This window comes from Oryx dammah, unplaced genomic scaffold (assembly GCF_014754425.2).
Source record: "Oryx dammah isolate SB20612 unplaced genomic scaffold, SCBI_Odam_1.1 HiC_scaffold_8, whole genome shotgun sequence".
Classification (NCBI taxonomy): Eukaryota; Metazoa; Chordata; class Mammalia; order Artiodactyla; family Bovidae; genus Oryx; species Oryx dammah.
The window spans coordinates 13,948,130-13,967,186 of record NW_024070192.1 but is presented as its reverse complement, the minus strand read 5'-3'; the positions used below and the strand labels follow the sequence as shown (position 1 = coordinate 13,967,186).

The 19,057-nt window shown below is 43.4% G+C and overlaps 1 protein-coding gene across 4 annotated transcripts in view; it reads left to right on the top strand.

Moving 5' to 3' along the window:
* The first annotated feature begins 11,459 nt into the window (after window positions 1-11,459).
* The window catches only part of MILR1 (mast cell immunoglobulin like receptor 1), a 34,644-nt gene continuing 27,046 nt past the window's right edge, over window positions 11,460-19,057 (top strand). For 2 of the 4 annotated variants that reach the window (XM_040244969.1, XM_040244968.1), the window contains exons 1-2: window positions 11,461-11,870; window positions 16,029-16,298. In XM_040244969.1, the coding sequence (XP_040100903.1) occupies window positions 11,783-11,870; window positions 16,029-16,298 (358 nt within the window). In that variant the 5' untranslated portion in view covers window positions 11,461-11,782. Of the gene's footprint in view, window positions 11,871-16,028; window positions 16,299-19,057 lie in introns of all 4 variants that reach the window. The other 2 variants (XM_040244971.1, XM_040244967.1) reach the window with 2 other exon arrangements.

The window sequence follows — 19,057 nt, the reverse complement described above, 5'->3', positions numbered from 1 at the left end:
CAGGTCAGGAAGCAACAGTTAGAACTGGACATGGAACAACAGACTGGTTCTAAATCGGAAAAGGATTACGTCAAGGCTGTATATTGTCACCCTGCTTATTTAACTTATATGCAGAGTACATCATGAGAAACGCTGGACTGGAAGAAACACAAGCTGGAATCAAGATTGCTGGGAGAAATATCAATAACCTCAGATATGCAGATGACACCACCCTTATGGCAGAAAGTGAAGAGGAACTAAAACCCTCTTCATGAAAGTGAAAGAGGAGAGTGAAAATGTTGGCTTAAAGCTCAACATTCAGAAAACGAAGATCATGGCATCTGGTCCCATCACTTCATGGGAAATAGATGGGGAAACAGTAGAAACAGTGTCAGATTTTTTTGGGGGGGGCTCCAAAATCACTGCAGATGGTGACTGCAGCCATGAAATTAAAAGACACTTACTCCTTGGAAGAAATGTTATGACCAACCTAGATAGTATATTCAAAAGCAGAGACATTACTTTGCCGACTAAGGTCTGTCTAGTCAAGGCTATGGTTTTTCCTGTGGTCATGTATGGATGTGAGAGTTGGACTGTGAAGAAGGCTGAGCGCCAAAGAATTGATGCTTTTGAAGTGTGGTGTTGGAGAAGACTCTTGAGAGTCCCTTGGACTGCAAGGAGATCCAACCAGTCCATTCTGAAGGAGATCAACCCTGGGATTTCTTTGGAAGGAATGATGCTAAAGCTGAAACTCCAGTACTTTGGCCACCTCATGCGAAGAGTTGACTCATTGGAAAAGACTGATGCTGGGAGGGATTGGGGGCAGGAGGAGAAGGGGACGACAGAGGATGAGATGGCTGGATGGCATCACTGACTCGATGGACGTGAGTCTGAGTGAGCTCCGGGAGCTGGTGATGGACAGGGAGGCCTGGCATGCTGTGATTCGTGGGGTCGCAAAGAGTCGGACACGACTGAGCGACTGAACTGAACTGAACTGAGGGCCAGACGAGCTGTGTGACCTAGGGCACTTAATCTCTCTGAGCCTCCACTTCCTCACAGGCAGGATGGAGAAAACGATAGTACAGCAAGCCCCCTGCATACAAACGAGTTCTGTTCTGAGAGTGGATGCCTTTAGTCCGATTGTTCGTAAATCCAATGAAGTTAGCCTAGGTACCTAAATAACACAATTGACTATATAGTACTATACTGTCATAGGTGTATAATACTTTTCACACAAATAATACATATAAAAAAACACAAAAAATAAAGGAAACATTTCTAATCTTACAGTACAGTACCTTGAAAAATACAGCAGTACCAGCTACATCACCACTGCTTTTATGCTTGCTTCCAGACATCCTAGGCTTAAAATAAAGATACTGTACTACTGTACTCTGTACAGTTCTGTAAAGTACCCAAAAGCACAACTACTCGTAGAGGATGCATGCATGTGACAGTGTACGCCAGACACATGAACTAAGTTACGTGATTGGACGTGCAAACACACGTGCAAGTGTTTGAAAGTTCTCAAGTTGAAGGTTCGTATGGCAGGGACTTGCTGTACCTGCCGTCTAGCACTGGTGAGGATTAGGTGTTAACACATACAGAGCACTTAGAAAACGCTGGCATACAGCGTTTTCGTGCTCAGTAAACACAGGCTGCTAAAAGATCAGCTGTCTTAAGGCGGGAACCTTCTCTGTTGCCAACCCTCAGATGGAGTGGCTGTAGCCCTCAGTGGGGTGTTCAGCAGTATGTGTCAGAAGAACTCTGAATTCATGGAAGCCTGCTTTCAGTTGCCATGTCCACACCAGGCACAGTGTGAGTGTATGAGCTTGACACACACTATCTCACTTAGTGGAGTCGCTCCAAGATTGGGCCCAGGAAGCCAGGCATCAGCATTCACCCTGTGAGGCGTGTGGGGTCCTTGATCGGCCCTCAGATCGCCTGAGAACTCCTCCCATCCTCCTTGCCTGCCCGCCCTGGTTGGGCCGGGAAAGGCTCCCCTCTCAGGGCCAGGCCAGGCGGCTCTCGGCCTTCACCAAAGCCGGGCTGCCCCTGCAGTCTGCAAACACCAAGAGAGACTGAAATGATCCATGTAACTGCACCCCGAGGCCTGCTTTCTGGGCCCACCGAAGTCACCACACCGTGACTGGGAGGTGTGTGGTGGGACAATGTAATCCAAATCACGTATGGGGTGGCCGGTCCTCTCCGTGGTTTCACATCCAGAAAAAATAAAACCAAACTCTTCAGTGGTTTAGTCGCTAAGACGTATCCGACCCTTGCAACCTCATGGACTGTAGCGCGCCAGGCTCCTCTGTCCATTGGATTTTCTAGGCAAGAATACCGGAGTGGGCTGCCATTTCCTTCTCCAAAATGCTTAAGAGTTTAAACTAAATCGGAGAACAGCTGAAGCTTTCCTGCAGCCAGCTTTTTAACTGCCCTGGAACTTTATAGCAAGCCCTGGACCAAATGGAAACAATAAACCTTTTTGGAGCAAAACAAAACCACAAAAGCAACTCCCCACCCATACCCCAGCCTTCCTCAAATCTATTCAACAGCCCAGCGGTGAACCCAGACCAACAGGGCTCAAGTGGTGTGATCAGTATCTGCCTGAAGATACAGCTGCACACGCTGAATAAGATGTTGATGATAGTAACTGGTGTTTATTGCAGGACAACATGTGATCTACATGTGTGTGACCCAGTCCCACCATAACTTGTCCACAGTGCCAGGCTGGTTGGGGCCGGCCCCAGCCAGGGTCCTTGCTCTTATTGCCCAGTTCAAGTTCCTCCAGCTTCTGGCTGGAATTATATCAACCCAGCAAGCTTGTCCCTTTGTCTATCAAGAACTTCAACTGATCCAATACATACATACAGAAACAGAAAACAGAAAAACCTTTAGCTACTTAGTAAATGCTATTACCGTATGGGTAAAATCTTTCCAATAATGAGACTTAGTTAAGAAATAATAGAGGAGTTGGTGGTGGAGAAAAGGTAGGAATCTCAGCCTGCTCAGAAGTCTGGAAATTTCAAAGTAACAGATAGCATTTTGCATTTCTGGTAATCAGGATATCAGTGGTGAACTTTTTCAGGACTGAGAGAAAACAACTTGTCCCTAAGTGCCCGTTTTAAATGCATTTGACAGTAGTTTTCATCTAATGACTAAATTTCTTTTAAAAGTATCTCATTTCATTTACTCCCATTGACTTGAAATAATAGGGTATTTCTGAAGAGTGCTTTAAACTTTTCTTTTTCAAGTGACTTAAAAGAAAAGCAAGCAAAAATAATAAGTCTTCACAGACAAATAGTTAATGGGTGTGACTCTTCCTTCCATGACTGATTTGAAGTTACAGAAAATTTTACAATGGCGCCATCTAATGGAATATCAAATGTAAAATTTTATCTAAAGGAATATCTAATGTAAAACTTTTACAATGGCGCCATCTAATGGAAGGGGCTTCCCCAGGGCTCAGATGGTAAAGAATCTGCCTGCAATGTGGGAGACCTGGGTTTGATCCTGGATTGGGAAGATCCCCTGGAGAAGGGAATGGCAACCCACTCCGGTATTCTTGCCTGGAGAATTCCATGGACAGAGGAGCCTGGTGAGCTACAGTCCATGGGATCACGAAGAGTCAGACATGACTGAGCAACTAACACACAACGGAATATCAGATTAGACACACAAAAAATCATGTTTTTTACCTTTATATTTGTACCAACCACTTCTAACACTTCTTTATCAGCTTGGGACACCCCCATTGCTTATTTTGCCCTTTGGTTATTATAATATTTCCAGTGGAAACAGAGGATTGATGTAAAAATATTATATAAAATACACAGCATAAAAATGGTACTTAAAAGTGATTGAAAATAAAACTTCCCCATTTCTTTCTCCAGAGGACTGTATGCATATATAAATAAATGAATGAGTGAACAACCATATAAACATGTGTAGATATAGATATTATAAATAGATGGACTATCACTTATTTTCTACAATGTGCTTTTTTGAAACTTTTGCCCATTACAAATATATTTTCATTTAAATAGAACTTGTTTTTTTTTTAAATGGCTCCAAAATATCTGTACGAGATTCCTTTTCAGAGTAATAAAAATGCTCTAATAGAAATGCAAATCAAAACCACAATGAGGTACCATCTCACGCCGGTCAGAATGGCTGCTATCAAAAAGTCTATAAATAATAAATGCTGGAGAGGGTGTGGAGAAAAAGGAACACTCTTACACTGTTGGTGGGAATGCAAACTAGTACAGCCACTATAGAGAACAGTGTGGAGATACCTTAAAAAACTGGAAATAGAACTGCCATACGACCCAACACTCCCACCACTGGGCATACGCACCAAGGGAGCCAGAATTGAAAGAGACACGTGTACCCCAATGTTCATAACAGCACTGTTTACAATAGCCAGGACATGGAAGCAACCTAAATATCCATCGGCAGACAAATGGATAAGAAAGCTGTGGTACACAAACACAATGGAATATTACTCAGCTATTAAAAAGAATGCATTTGAATCAGTTCTAATGAGGTGGATGAAACTGGAGCCTATTATACACAGCAAAGTAAGTCAGAAAGAAAAATACCAACACATATATATATGTATATATATACACATATATATTAGCGCATATATATGGGGTTTAGAAAGATGACCCTATATGTGAATTAATTATTTTTTAAAAAATAAAAATGTTCTAATAGAATGTGGTGATGTTTGCAACTCTTTGTGACTATACTAAAAAAAAAAACAAACACTGAACAACTTTAAATTTTATGGTATGTGAATTACATCACCAAAAAAAAGCTGTTTAACAAAATAACAGAATGTCAAAAAAAATCCTATAATTTAAATAACTTGTTCCCAATTGATAGGCATTTAGGTGTTTGCAGTTTTTCCTGATTACAAGCAAAACTGCATGAATGCCCCTGGACACTTGTAGCTTCAGGTAAGCTTCTAGGACTGCACATATAGGTCTAGATGTGAATGCAGGAATTCTGGAGGAATTCTGAGGAAACCAGTTCAAATTTCTTCCAAGAATATAAAGGTTAGAACATACACTAAAGTGAATTTTCTGTTGAGGGTGGGTCTGTGTTTCCCTCACTGATCATGCAGGTGAAGTGAAAGTCGCTCAGTCGTGTCCAACTCTTTGCAACCCCATGGACTGTATAGGTGGATGAATTCTCCAGGCCAGAATACTGGAATGGGTAGCCTTTCCCTTCTCCAGGGGATCTTCCCAACCCAGGAATCAAACCCAAGTCTCCTGCATTGCAGGTGGATTCTTTACCAGCTGAGCCACAAGGGAAGCCCGATCCTGCAAGGGAGAAGGGCAATGTGTTTAGTCTTCCAACAACAACCTGCGTGGCTCAGTGTGCCTAGGCACCTTGGTTAATATCCCAGATCTGCCTCTGTCAGCTGGAGAGCTCGTTCTGTTCCTGAACAGTTTTTCCATCTGTGAAACAGAACAGCTCACAGGCTACTACGAGGATGGGGTGAACTGGCCCACATCTGAGGGGCTGACCCTTGGCTAGATGTTCCTGGCTAGATCCTTCCCGTCAGTCTTTGAAGCACTCTAGATGAGAGCACAGCAAACCCCAGGAAGTAGAAAAGACCCTGGTGAATCCATTCACATTGTGTTCTTCCTGAGTGGTGACCCCCACAACTGGCTGGTGCCCTGCATGAACACCAAAGTTGACTATTCCCAGCTGTGGGCAGGTAGAACAAGTCCCAGGAAGAATAGTGACAAGGAGGGTGAGACTGACGACTGCCCTGTGAACTGACTGGATTCCCAGAATCCTCAGCACCCCTTTCCTTGAGAGGGGAGAGGGGAGGTCACTTGACATCACTCCAGGTTCCAGGAGCAGACAACCCTCTCAGCAGCAGCCCAGCCATCATGATACAGGAGAACTGGAGAAGAGGAAATTATTGAAGTCTCTGTCAGCTCCAACCCCTTCGAAGAGTCACAAAGCTGCCTTCTTTTAAGGACCCTGGTATGACTTCATCTTGGCTTTCCCAGAGGCTCAGCGCTAAAGAATCCACCTGCAATGCTGGAGCCGCAGGAGACACGGGTTTGATCCCTGGGTCGGGGAGATTCCCCTGGAGGAGGGCATGGCCACCCACTCCAGTATTCTTGCCTGGAGAATTCCATGGACAGAGGAGCCTAGTGGGCTACAGTCCACGGGGTCCCAAAAAGTCAGATACGACTGAGGCAACTTGGCATGTGCACATACATGACCATCTTGACCGATTAAATCTGCAAATATCTGATTTTCAGATAAGCTCACATTCTAAGGTGCTGGGCAGGTTTGAAGTCTAGGGGGCACCATTCAGTCAAGTACAGAATCTATGGGAACAATTCAGAAATAGTGAGTTGCAGCCCAGAACATCTTCTGCTCAGATCAGAACAGCCCAGAATGTCTTTTTACACTGTACAAAAAGCAGTACAAAATAAAGCAAATGATTTCTATTTCTAGAATGAAAACCAATTTGATTATTCGAACAGAAAACATGAACAGAACTCAGTTGTGCTGTGAATAAATGGGGCTCAGAAGTTATGATGCAAAAAATTGAAAATACTAAATATATTTCATCAGAATGGTAATCTTGTTCTGACAAAGCTCATTGCTCTAATAAATTCTACAATTCTAGTGAGCAAAATAATGGGAAAAAAATCTTAAATCTGTATTTGAAATAATAAAAATTCTGGAAGTTAAAACATCAAAATTATATCTATGAAATAAGTGACAACATTCAGAAACTGCTATCAGACTTTTAACACAATCTAATGTATAGCTTTAAATAATTAAGTATTTTTAGACATGAAATGAATAGAATTTCAAAAAAGAATAAAAAAGCATGTATCATTGTGACCTAAATTAATGGCTCTACTTGTTATAAAATATCACTATTATTAATAAAACACATTTTGAAATTTTATAAATTAAGGCAATAAAATCTGCATCATTTCACCCCAGTTTCAACTACTTTCCTAACATGTATTTTTAAATTAAAATGTAATATTCACATCTTCAAAAATAGTTGCTTATTTTTGCTCATCTCTTAAAGGGGAAGGAACATGTAAAACACTATATCCAAACTTTACTGTCAGTGCTTGAGAAATATGGTTTCCATGATGTCTCATGAAAATCTTACTGGGTTTTATGCATAGTGGGAGTACTAGAGCAGGGTAAAGAAGAAGTCTGGGAAATCTGGAGCGTCCGCCAAGATTTTAGAAACTGTTTCTAGACCCTTTAGTTCGGTGGTAGGCTAGTAGCCCAGCTCCCTTCCTCCACGACTGACTGGGCAGAGTGGCACATCCTCTTTGGAGGATGGTTTATCCAGAGATGCCTGGGTGGTTCCAGGCACATCCGCCCAGGCCCATGACCATGACTGAACAATGGAGGGAAGGTGCGGGTGTCTTGCCACCAGATGGACCAAACTCCATGGCGCAACTCACACCCCACATCACCCCAAGGGAGCAGACAATGGGTCAAGTTCAGAAGGACCCTATCTTTGCTTAGTTTCTTCCCACATCCTGTTCTATGTGCCCATCCCCAACCCTTCTCCTTCAAGCACTCCCTCAATAAACCACATACCCAAGAAGCCTGTCTCAGGCTCTACTGCTCAGGAACCTGTTCTCAGACAGATGGGGTCAAACCCTCCATAGTCACCCGATAGGTGATGTAGTAAAAGATGTGAGGGACTTCCCTGGTGGTCCCGGAGAGAAGACTTTCTCCAAGGCAGGAGGTCCAGTTTCAATTACAATTAAGGGAATTAGACCCCACATGCTGCAGCTAAAGATTCTACATGCCCCAGTAAAGATGAAAGCTCCTGAGTGCCACAACTGAGACCCGGCACAGCCAAAAAAAAAAAAAAAAGATGTGAATCATGTCAACCTTAAAGTATTTTTCTGACAAACTTTTAATTTACCTTCTTTCATCCCGCCTGCAATATGGGAGACCTGGGTTCAACCCCTTGCTTGGGAAGATCCCCTGGAGAAGGGAAAGGTTGCTGCTGCTGCTGCTGCTGCTGCTAAGTCACTTCAGTCGTGTCTACTCTGTGTGACCCCATAGATAGGTTACCCACTCCCATATTCTGGCCTGGAGACTTCCATGCACTGTATTCCGTGTGGTTGCAAAGAGTTGGACACGACTGAGCAATTTTCGCTTTCACTTTCACGGGAGCATTAAATGAAATTAAACCAATGGATTAAATGATTTTTTGTGATTTAGAAATAAAAGATAATAGAAATATTGGGTATAGGGCTTCCCAGGTGGTTCAGTGGTAAAGAATCTGCCTCTCAATGTAGGAGATGCAGGTTTGATTCCTGATTCAGGAAGATCCCACGTGCCTCAGAGCAACTAAGGCCGCACGCCACAACCATTGCACCTGTGCTCTAGAGCCGGGGAGCCACGACTTCTGAGCCCACATGCCTCAGCTACTGGGGCCTGAGTGCCGCAGAGCCTGTGCACCGCCTCAAGAGAAGCCACGGCAATGAGAAGCCTGTGCACTGCAACTAGAAAGTAGCCCCCACTCTCCATAACTAGAGAAAAGCTCTTGCAAAAATGACCAGCACAGCCACAAATAAATAATTTTTAAAAAAATATTGGATACAGAAAAAATTTCAAACAGCATTATGAGGGCTGGAATGCTTAAAATTTTATCATTGTTATTGTTCTTCAGGAGTTGAAGATTTAACACCAGAAACAATTGATGTGAAGAGAAATTGTCAACTTGTTGAGATTACACATCCAATGACTACCAGTTTGAAGGAATTCACTGGAAAAGTTCAAGGCAGTTCTCCATGTCAACTCATCCCAGAACGTGAGCCCTGTCTTGAAGGATTCCATGCCAACCATTTCTAAACATTGACAAAATTTTGGAAATTATTAGAATAATTTTATTAAAGATTTGCTCAAAAATTTATATCACTCAAGTAGTTTTATAGCATAACTTAGTTTATTTAGAGATAAACTAGGGGTAGTAGAATATATTTTAAAATATTTAATCCATGCTTTGAGTCATATATTTATATTATCCTACTGGTTGTGGCATAATTTTAATAATATCTCGGCATACTTCATACTGCTACTGCTGCTGCTAAGTCACTTCAGTCGTGTCCGACTCTGTGCGACCCCACAGACGGAAGCCCACCAGGCTCCCCCTTCCCTGGGATTCTCCAGGCAAGAATACCGGAGTGGGTTGCCAATTCTTTCTCCAATGCATGAAAGTGAAAAGTGAAAGTGAAGTCGCTCAGTCGTGTCTGACTCCCAGCGACCCCATGGACTGAAGCCCACCAGGCTCCTCCATCTGTGGGGTTTTCCAGGCAAGAGTACTGGAGTGGGGTACCATTGCCTTCTCCATAGAGGTTTCTTAAGGAGTAAATGAGATGATCAGCGTAAAGCTCTTAGACAACAGAGAAGCCTAACTTTACTGTTTGTTTGACTATATTTTTTTAATGAGTACAATCTTATCTATTTGGCTGTGTTGGGTCTTCCTTACAGCGCTCAGGCTCTCTGACTGTGGCAGTTGGGCTCAGAAGTTGCAATGCATCGGCTTAGTAGCCCCATAGGATGTGGGATCTCAATTCCAAGATCAGAGACGGAAATCTTGTCCCCTGCATTGCAAGGCAGATTCTTAACCACTGGAACACCAGGGAAGTCCCTGGGTTGTATTTGTTTTTATCAAGTTTATTGATATGATGAATTTCGGTGGACCATGATAGTGCAGCTCCGTCATGATTTGGGCCCTAGGCAACGTGTCAGGTCCATGGATGAACTTTTTTCTTTTTCCACTTAAGACTTTATATCCGATTTGTTGTGTAATCTTTGATAAACTATGATCCCTTTGGGGGGGGCCTCGATAAGGTACTCCTAGTAACGTTTACTAACAGCCCTAAGAAGAACTTCCTCCAGTTTCCTTTGCTGTCTTTGCTGCGGTCTGCAGGCTTCCTGCCCGAGCTGAAAGTTCCACATGCAGAAATGCCCCAGACACGTCAGCTTTTCTGAAAGAGCCCCCATCCTTCTGGGCATGACAGTTCTCAGGCCAGGATGGATAAGACACTGGTGGGAAATGTCAAAACCAAAACCTCTGATTCCCCTTAGCAGAAATTCTAGCGTTGAGAGTTATGCCACCAGAGATTAAACTGGTGGAGTGCTTTCCCTCCCTCTCCTTTAGTGAGAGAAATTGCCACCAATATTGCCATATGAAGTCACTGAGTGCTGTCATTGTTGGAAGGGTGGGTGCCTGAGAAGTAACTTTTACTGTTAGAAGGAAATAAAGGCCTTTTACAAACGGAGGGCTAACTTCGCATTTTTCTTTTACAAACTGAGGACTAAGATGATTTGCTTCCAGACAGTGGCAGCAGACAGGGAGGAAGTGGGGGTGACGGCAGCAAGCCCTGGGCTCTGTTCAGACCCCCAGTGGTGTGGGGCTGGGCATGACTGACCACAACAGGCTGGGAACCTGGGGAGCCCAAGCAAGGAGCCCCTGGAGTGAGTTAATACTGGTGATTGGGTGATGTTTTGGAAGAACCTGCACCCAGGCAGGGATGTGTCTTCCCCACGGAGAGGGCACCTATCCGCGAGAACGAACAGACCTTCAGGGTCAACCCTTCAGGCAACAAGAGCCAGTAACCTGGGAATTCCCTGGCGGTCCAGTGGTTAGGACTCTGCACGTGCACTGCAGAGGCTGCAGGTTCATTATCTGGTCAGGGAACTAAGATCCCACAAGTTGAGCAGCTTAGCCAAAAAAAAAACCACAAATAAGAAAAGAAAAAAAGAACCAGTAACCCAAGGGGCCCAGCCCAATCACAGCCCCCGCCACTCAGGAACCCCTCACCCCCTTCCCACTCCCCACTTCATGCTGGTGACAGCAGAACATGCATCCGCTTGGCAGAGTCAGGAGAATTCTGGATTGGGTGCAAGTGAATCACAAGCCACTTCAGGGCTGATATCTAGACACACTGAGGCTGCTGGGGCCCTGGAGAAAATCCAGAGTCCCAGGTTTCATCCCCAGGAACCCTGGAGCAGGGCCTAGAAGCCAGCGTTTAACACAGTCAGTCAGGCATTTCTGCTGCCACGTTTCTCTGTGTCTCTAGACAGCCAATGTTGCTCCCCAAGACTAAAACAAACTTTCCACTAACTTCCTTCTGACCAAGGCTGAATCCAAAAAGAGATGACCACGTGGGTTTGCATAAAGACTGTTGTTGTTTAGTTGCTAAGTAATGGCCGATCCTTTTGTGACCCCATGGACTATATAGCCCACCAGGCTACTCTGTCCCTGGATTTTCCAGGCAAGAATACTGTAGTGGGTTGCCATTTCCTTCTCCAGGCGATCTTTCCCATCCAGAGATCGAACCCAGGTCTCCTGTGTTGGCAGGTGGGTTCTTTACCGCTGAGCCACCAGGGAAGCCCATAGTAGCAACATTTTTTCTTTTTCTCACAGTCCGCTTCCCTGCCAGTCTGAATTAGAAGTAACCTGCCTTATCCCTCTCTGCCTACTAGTGCTCACCGGGGAGCACAGGGTCACACCAACCAGTCATCTCACATCAGGCTAGTCCACACAACTCCACTTTCTTTAAATTTGTCGAAAAAGAGGAAGTTCTCTCTGTGATTCGCTGGTGGGAGGCAGGGAGGCCATCAAGACGTCCTTTGCCCTCCTCCCCGAATTCATTCAAGAGAATGTGGGGCTATTTAAACAAGCTGTTCTTTGGGGCATTTTTCTTTCTGTCACATCTGAGGCTCACTTACCATTTCGAAGCTTGAATCTCCAAACCAAAACGTCATGTGGAAAAAGAGTTTTCTCGTGTTCCTTTTCTCTCTTTCAGTTCAAAAGGCTGCACTTGGTTGTGAAAGACTGAGAAAACCAAATGGTAAGTTTCATTTACTTCTCTGTTGTATTAAAGCCGCTTTCACCAAAACGGTGAGACCGTCAGCTTCAGTCATGCGCTGTCGTGAGCAGGGTTTTCTGTGCTTTTTTGTGGAGCAGCCAAAGAGGAGAGTTTTTCCACTTTGTACTGTTTAAAATGAAGTGATATTAGGGAGGGAGTCAGAGTATCTTTCCCGAAACTAAGAAACAAAATGTTGAGATTGTTTTTTTTTTTTTAAACAATGAAACGGTTCTTTCTTTCTCTGTTGTTTTTTAATTAGAAAATCAACACACAATCTTTGTAAAATAATTCAGGCGACACTAAAAACATGTCCTGGGAGGCAGTTTATCATCATAGAGCCAGGCTGTTGTAGTCCTAACCTTGTTTCTACCCTTTTCCAGCTGGTAGTCTGGGCACATGACGAAAACCACTTTAAGCTTAATTTCTATCCTCTGTGAAGCGGGGGAAATAAAGGCACCTCCCTGGGAGTGCTGATGTGAAGACTGAGACAAGCCCTGTCCCTCAGCACAGAGCCGAGTGCAGGGGGAGCCATCAGTAAATGCTAGCCCAGGTCATTGTTGTTATTATGCTGTTTAAAAGGTGAACGTTCTGCTATAAATAGATCCCCTCAGTCCCCCTCCCATCTCTGTGTCCAGGAGCAAACACTATTAACAGTCCTTTTCGCTCCAATATCAAAGCAAACAAACTCTCCTGTGGCCTGTGCTTTTTAAAATTAACACGTCCCAGACATCTTTCTAAGAGGAAGTTGTAGATTTAGCCCCCTTCTTTACAACAGTTGCATGGCATTTCACAATAGGACTTAGTCACAATTCATCGAACCATCGTTCCCGTAGTGGTTGTTCCATTTTATTCCTTATAGAAACAATACTGCAGTAAACATCCTCTGTGGACACATGAGCGTGTGAGAGTTCAGGCAGGATAAAATCCTAGAAGTGAAATGGCTGGGTCGAAGGCCATGTCCATTTGAATTGTTACAGCTGATGCTAAGTTGCCCTCCTAACACACTGAACTGGTGCATGTTCACCAACGCTGACCACGGACATGGGTTGAGTGTGAGTTTCTCACCCTCTCTCTGACAGTGGATACAATCAATTTTTAAAATTTGTGTCAATCTGATGAGTACAAAAATAATATCTCAATGTTGTTTTAGTTCGTGGTTGCCTCATCACTCATAAAGCTGTGCTTCTTTCTCATGTTTGTTGACTATGAAAGCCCTAGCATGCCCATATAAAGGACATTTAGGGATGGCAATCTGGCTGGAAAGAGAGGTGAGGTCTTATCTTGAATCTGAGCTTACATAAGACTGAGAAAATATTAATTGTCTAGATCAAAGTGTAGATTGCTGGCATTTTTGAGGGGTCTAAACCCCTCCTCCACCCGAGCCATCCCTGGAACACTATTTCTTCTTCTGGGAATTACCTATTCATATTATTTGACCATTTATTTGACTGTCTTTTCCTTATTAATTTGCTATTGGTTTATGTATATTAGGGCTTCCCTGGTAGCTCAGACGGTAAAGAATCTGCCTGCAATGCAGGAGACCTGGTTCCATCCCTGGGTTGGGAAGATCCCTTGGATAAAGAAATGGCAACCCACTCCAGTATTCTTGCCTGGAGAATCCCATGGACAAGAGGAGCCTGGGCAGGCTACAGTCCATGGAGTCCCAAAGAGTCAGACATGGCTGAATGACTAACACATTTATCTTATGTATATTAAAGGATTCCTTTGCTTATTTATGCTTTAAGTACTTTCTTCTAGGCTTCCACTTGTCTTAATTTTGCCATGGAGGAGTTTAAAGTTTTAGAATAGTTATTTCTTTCAGTCTTTTCTTTATGGTTCCTGTTTTGTGGGTCTTACTTGGAAGACCTTTTCCAACAGATGATATAAAACTGTTTCTGTGTATTTCTCTTAATGCTTTTATAATCTTAAATTTTAACATTAGATTTTCTGATGAAGGTTATTTCTTCCCTTGGCATTTTAAAATAATAAAATACAAACACACAAGCTATCAGAGATTACTAGGATTGTGGCAAAAAGAGTCAGAAGGCCATTTAGAGAGGCTATAAGAATAAAATAAGTGTAAATAGTGTAATAGGTTTAGACACGTCAAATATGTTTACATCTATGAGTTCACAATGATTCTTAAACAAAAATAACGATAATAAAGGAGAAACATCTCACTGTTATAAGATACTAGGAAACCAACTCATTATTTTTTTTAAATTGGTCAATAACAGAAGAGAATCTAGTATTTATCCTCCCTTTTCTAGACAAACCGAACCACAGTGTAACCAAAGAGTTGACAAGGGTATTTCTCTTCATATAATTATGGGTTTATAAATGAAAAAGAATTGGTATATCCTCATTTTGCAACCTCTAATGAAATTATCAGTGTGCACATGTGTTCTCAGGCGTGTGTCTGACTCCTTGCGACCCCATGGACTGTAGCCCACCAGGCTCCTCTGTCCATGGAATTTCCCAGGCAAGAGTACTGGAGTGAGTTGCCACACCCTCCTCTAGGGGCATCTTCTTCACCTGGAGATGGAATCTGCATCTCCTGCCTAAGCAGATGGATTCTTTGCCACTGTGCCACCTAAGAAGCTCAGTGAAATAATGTTTCTGGGTAACCATCATCAAAGCCTGCTAACAAGCAAAAAAGAGAGATAATCAGACATTATGTGCCTCCTAATGGAAGTACATCTACCCCCTAAGTTGCATTCTGGCTAAATAAAAGCTAATCTGAACTTCATCAAGCCTCTGGACAGGAGATAGAAGAACATGCTAAAGGAGCACTGTGGGAATGTAATTAAAGAAATCCAGGCCATGGAAAACACTTCAGAACAAACAATTTGCTATCTTCAACAGATAAAGTACAAGGGGAATAAAAGAGACAGAAAGATTTATCGATGAAAAAAGACATTAGAAACATTTCAACTAACTACAACAGACCATCATGGGTCCTAAAAGAAAAACCAGACAGTTGGGGGAATTTGAACAGTAACTAGATATCTGGTAATATTTTTAAAATATTGTTAATTTTCAGGCGGGATAATGGTATTGTTATTTTTACCAGAGTCCTTACTTTTTAGAGATAAAAACTATTCATATGAATGTCCTCCAGCCAAAGATCACTGGGCAGTTGAACAGAGTTGGGTTCTGAGGGAAAATGTGTCCCATGGGAACGAGCAAGAGGGTATCCTAGAATAAGATTTGTGTTAGGTAACTTGGAGGAAGATTTGAGGCAGCAGGATTTACTCTGAATTGGATTCTTTCTCTCTCTCTCTCTTTTTTTAATTTATCTAGTTTCCTGACCAGGTATCAAACCCAGGCCCCCTGCATTGGGAACATGGAGTCTTAGCCATTGGACCACCAGGGAAGTCCCTGAATTGGATTCTTTTAGGAAATGGAAACAACAATACGGCTGGGCATCTTAGTAATTCTTATCTGATTACCAGTGTGAGACTGATGCATGAAGCAGAGCCCCCAAAGCCTTGGCCCTGGGACAACCTAGAAGGATAGGGAGGGGAAGGAGGTGGTGGGGGGGAGGTTCAGGATAGGGGTACACATGTATAAGCTCTGGCCAATTCATGTGGAGGCATGGCAAAAACCATAACAATATTGTAATTATCCTCCAAGTAAAATTAATTAATTAATTAAAAATAAAACAAATACTTCTTATCTGAAAGATAAGCAGTGCAAGGCAAAAACCGTGAGTGATAAAGAAGCAGCTGTCAACCGTACTAGCCAGTTTAGAGGGATATTTGGCCATTTTTGTGTTTTGGACGATATTCACGTCCTCATCTGTGTTTAGACAGGAGTCATCTGGTCTTTTTGTCTCCATCTAATATGGTCATAGGGTGGTCTTGTCTGGTACCAGTGACCAGTAAGTTCCAAGCCAGAACAAAAGAGCTTGGTGAGGTCACCCATCTCTTACTGGGAGAGGCCTCTGGAGATGCTGAGACTTCCTCACACACTGTCCAGCCTGGATGCGCAGGCAAGAAATGCCCCCCACCTCTGTGAAGTTCGCCTGGAAAAGAGGGTCTCCACCACCTCGACCCACAAAATCTGGCTTGACATCCATGGGGTTCATATCACTGGATGGTAAAAAAGGACTTTGTCTTGTGTTATTTTGTTTTCCAGAATTCCCTTCTCCACGTTTGCGCTCACAAACAGAAACAGTCATGAGGGGTCAGAATGTATCTCTATCGTGTTTCCAGCAGAACATATCACTAGAGATCACCTATTTTTTGTTTCGGGGTGAGAAATGCCTGCAAACCCAGGACGGAAAAGGTGAACCCATGACTTTTAACTTAACAGTCTCAGAAGCGCATGATCTGGGTCCCTACAAATGCAAAGTCCAAGTTGCTAACTGTTCAAAATACAGTCATCCATTCAACTTCACATTTGCTGGTAAGTAAAACGCTTGTTACTCGGGGGCTTGTGATTTGGGGGGATTTTTTCCTGTTCTAGGGTGGACTCTCTGTTCTGCTGGTTAACACTCTCTCAAGATCCTAGCATATATGTCACTGAGATCTTGTTAAAGAAGCAAGATCACTTGTTTCTTAATAATTCCATTTCACTTTCTCTCCCAAAGACGTTTAGCCGTTTCAGATGATAATAGGCTGATGGCCTAAGACTAAAAGTCTTACATCAACAATTGAGAAAGTTGTTGAAATCCTTTCTAGATGCTTTACTCTGGATTCTTGTCATATAGGCATGCACACAAAGAGAGACTTTCTCTGAAGATTCAAGTAAGAAGTCGTAGACTCAGTGTTGGACCATGTGGCAAGGGTCTTCAGAGCCCCAGACTTTCCCCAGCTCCTTCTGTTTACGATGGGCATTGGTCAGCACACTTCCTGCCCAGCCACCTCTTTCCCTGCCCTTCCCCTGCACTACCCACAGCTTGTGGGTTCTCAGTTCCCTGACCAGGGCTTGAACCCAGGCCACATCAGTAAAAGCCCAGGATCCTAACTGTTAGGCCCCCAGGGAACTCCCCAACCAAATTTTATCACTTTTACATTTTTCTCTCCCATCTTCCCACCCCAAGCCTCTCACAGCCTAGCATTAATGGCCTCATCCATGACAGTGACCTTGATATTGGACCGTTGGGAGAGGGAGAGAGGGTTTCCAGGTAATATGTGTACCTGGAGTCTTCCAAACAGAGGACCCCCGACTTACTGATCGAGTATTTGGGTGATTCTCTGGGTCTGTGCTCTCCAGCACGGTAGCCACTAGCCGCATGTTGTTATTTAAGTTTCAATTCAAGTTAGTTAAAATTAGGTGAAATTTTAAAAATGCAGTTCCTCCATCTCGTTAGTCACACTTCAAGTGCCCAGAAGCCATGGGTGTGCGGTGGCTGTTCTATTAGACAACACAGACACAGAACATATCCATCATCACAGAAAGTTCTATTGGATGCCTCTACTCTAGGGCAATGGTTCTTGGCTTTTTAGGGTATAACCATTTTAACAATGTAATGATAGTGATGGATACCTTCCCTGAGATGTTTTCATGAGACTACCGACACAAACGTCTGCATAAGACTATAAGGGATGCATAAGACTATGCATAAGGGATGCCATGGACTCTGGATTACAGCCATCTCAGGGACTCCCTGGCAGTTAAGACTACAGGCCTTCAGTGCAGGGGGCACAGGTTCATTCTCTGGTCAGGGAACTAAGAGCCCACATGCTGTGTGGCACAGCCAAAAATTTTTTTATTTAAATTTAAAAAAAGAAAGAAAGAAAGAAAGAACCAACCATCTTAGGAGAGATTTGAACACAAACTCAATTGAAGCCATAACTGTAAAATAAACATAAAAGACAACCATGGTCTAGGATGTGGCACATAGTGTGAGGGCAGTGCCCTCGCTGGTAATATTCTCTGGTGGTCAGATTCCTGCTGGACTGGGCAGCCTAGATTTGCAGAAAAAGCAATGCAAGGGCCATCAGGAAACCCTTGTATACCCCTAGCTTCCTGTGCAAGGCTGAAGCCTTAAATCAATGGATTTAAAAAAAAAAAACAAAAAACCCAGTCTTCATTTCCTGAGCATCTGTCCCACAGAGAGGTGTATAGTCTTCCCACATCCTGCCTTCAAAGTAAATGCACGAGTTTCCAGCAGTAATTACAATGCCTGGTAGAATTTTTTTATAGATTATAAACCTGTATCATCTTCATTTAGGTCAGACTAGGAAAGTTATGACCAACCTAGATAGCATATTCAAAAGCAGAGATATTACTTTACCAACAAAGGTCCATCTAGTCAAGGCTATGGTTTTTCTAGTGGTCATATATGGATGTGAGAGTTGGACTGTGAAGAAAGCTGAGCGCTGAAGAATTGACGCTTTTGAACTGTGGTGTTGGAGAAGACTCTTGCGAGTCCCTTGGACTGCAAGGAGATCCAACCAGTCCATTCTAAAGGAGACCAGTCCTGGGTGTTCATTGGAAGGACTGATGCTGAGGCTGAAACTGTAGTACTTTGGCCACCTCATGTGAAGAGTTGACTCTCTGGAAAAGACCCTGATGCTGGGAGGGATTGGGGGCAGGAGGAGAAGGGGACAACAGAGGATGAAATGGCTGGATGGCATCACCGACTCAATGCACATCAGTTTGGGTGAACTTCGGGAGTTGGTGATGGACGGGGAGGCCTGGCGTGCTGCGATTCATGGGGTTGCAGAGAGTTGGACACGACTGAGTGACTGAACTGAACTGAACTGAACATCTATTGAGTGCCTACCCCATGTGAATAACTGTCTTGCATACTTCCAGAGTTTCGATGATAACTAAATCATGATCTTGTTCCCAACTCAGTAAGGGATATGAGCCATGAACACAGATTCATTCATCTCTGATCCACTCATCGAATATTTAATGATATCCCTGATGTGCCAAGCCCTGGATATACATTAGTTCCTGCCTTGGTGGAGCTTATAGTCTAATTGAAGAGACATGAAACCCAAGTACCCAGTCAAATAAATTCATAATCACAAACTGTGTTGACGGTTATAAAGAAAAAGAAACTGGCACAGTGATGGAGAAAAGTTGGGGAGTGGGTGGTGAATGGGGAGTGACTTCCTTAGATAGGGTAGTTGTGTGCATGCTAAGTCCATTCAGCCATGTCCAACTCGACTATCAACTGTAGCCCTCCAGGCTCCTCTGTCCATGGGGAT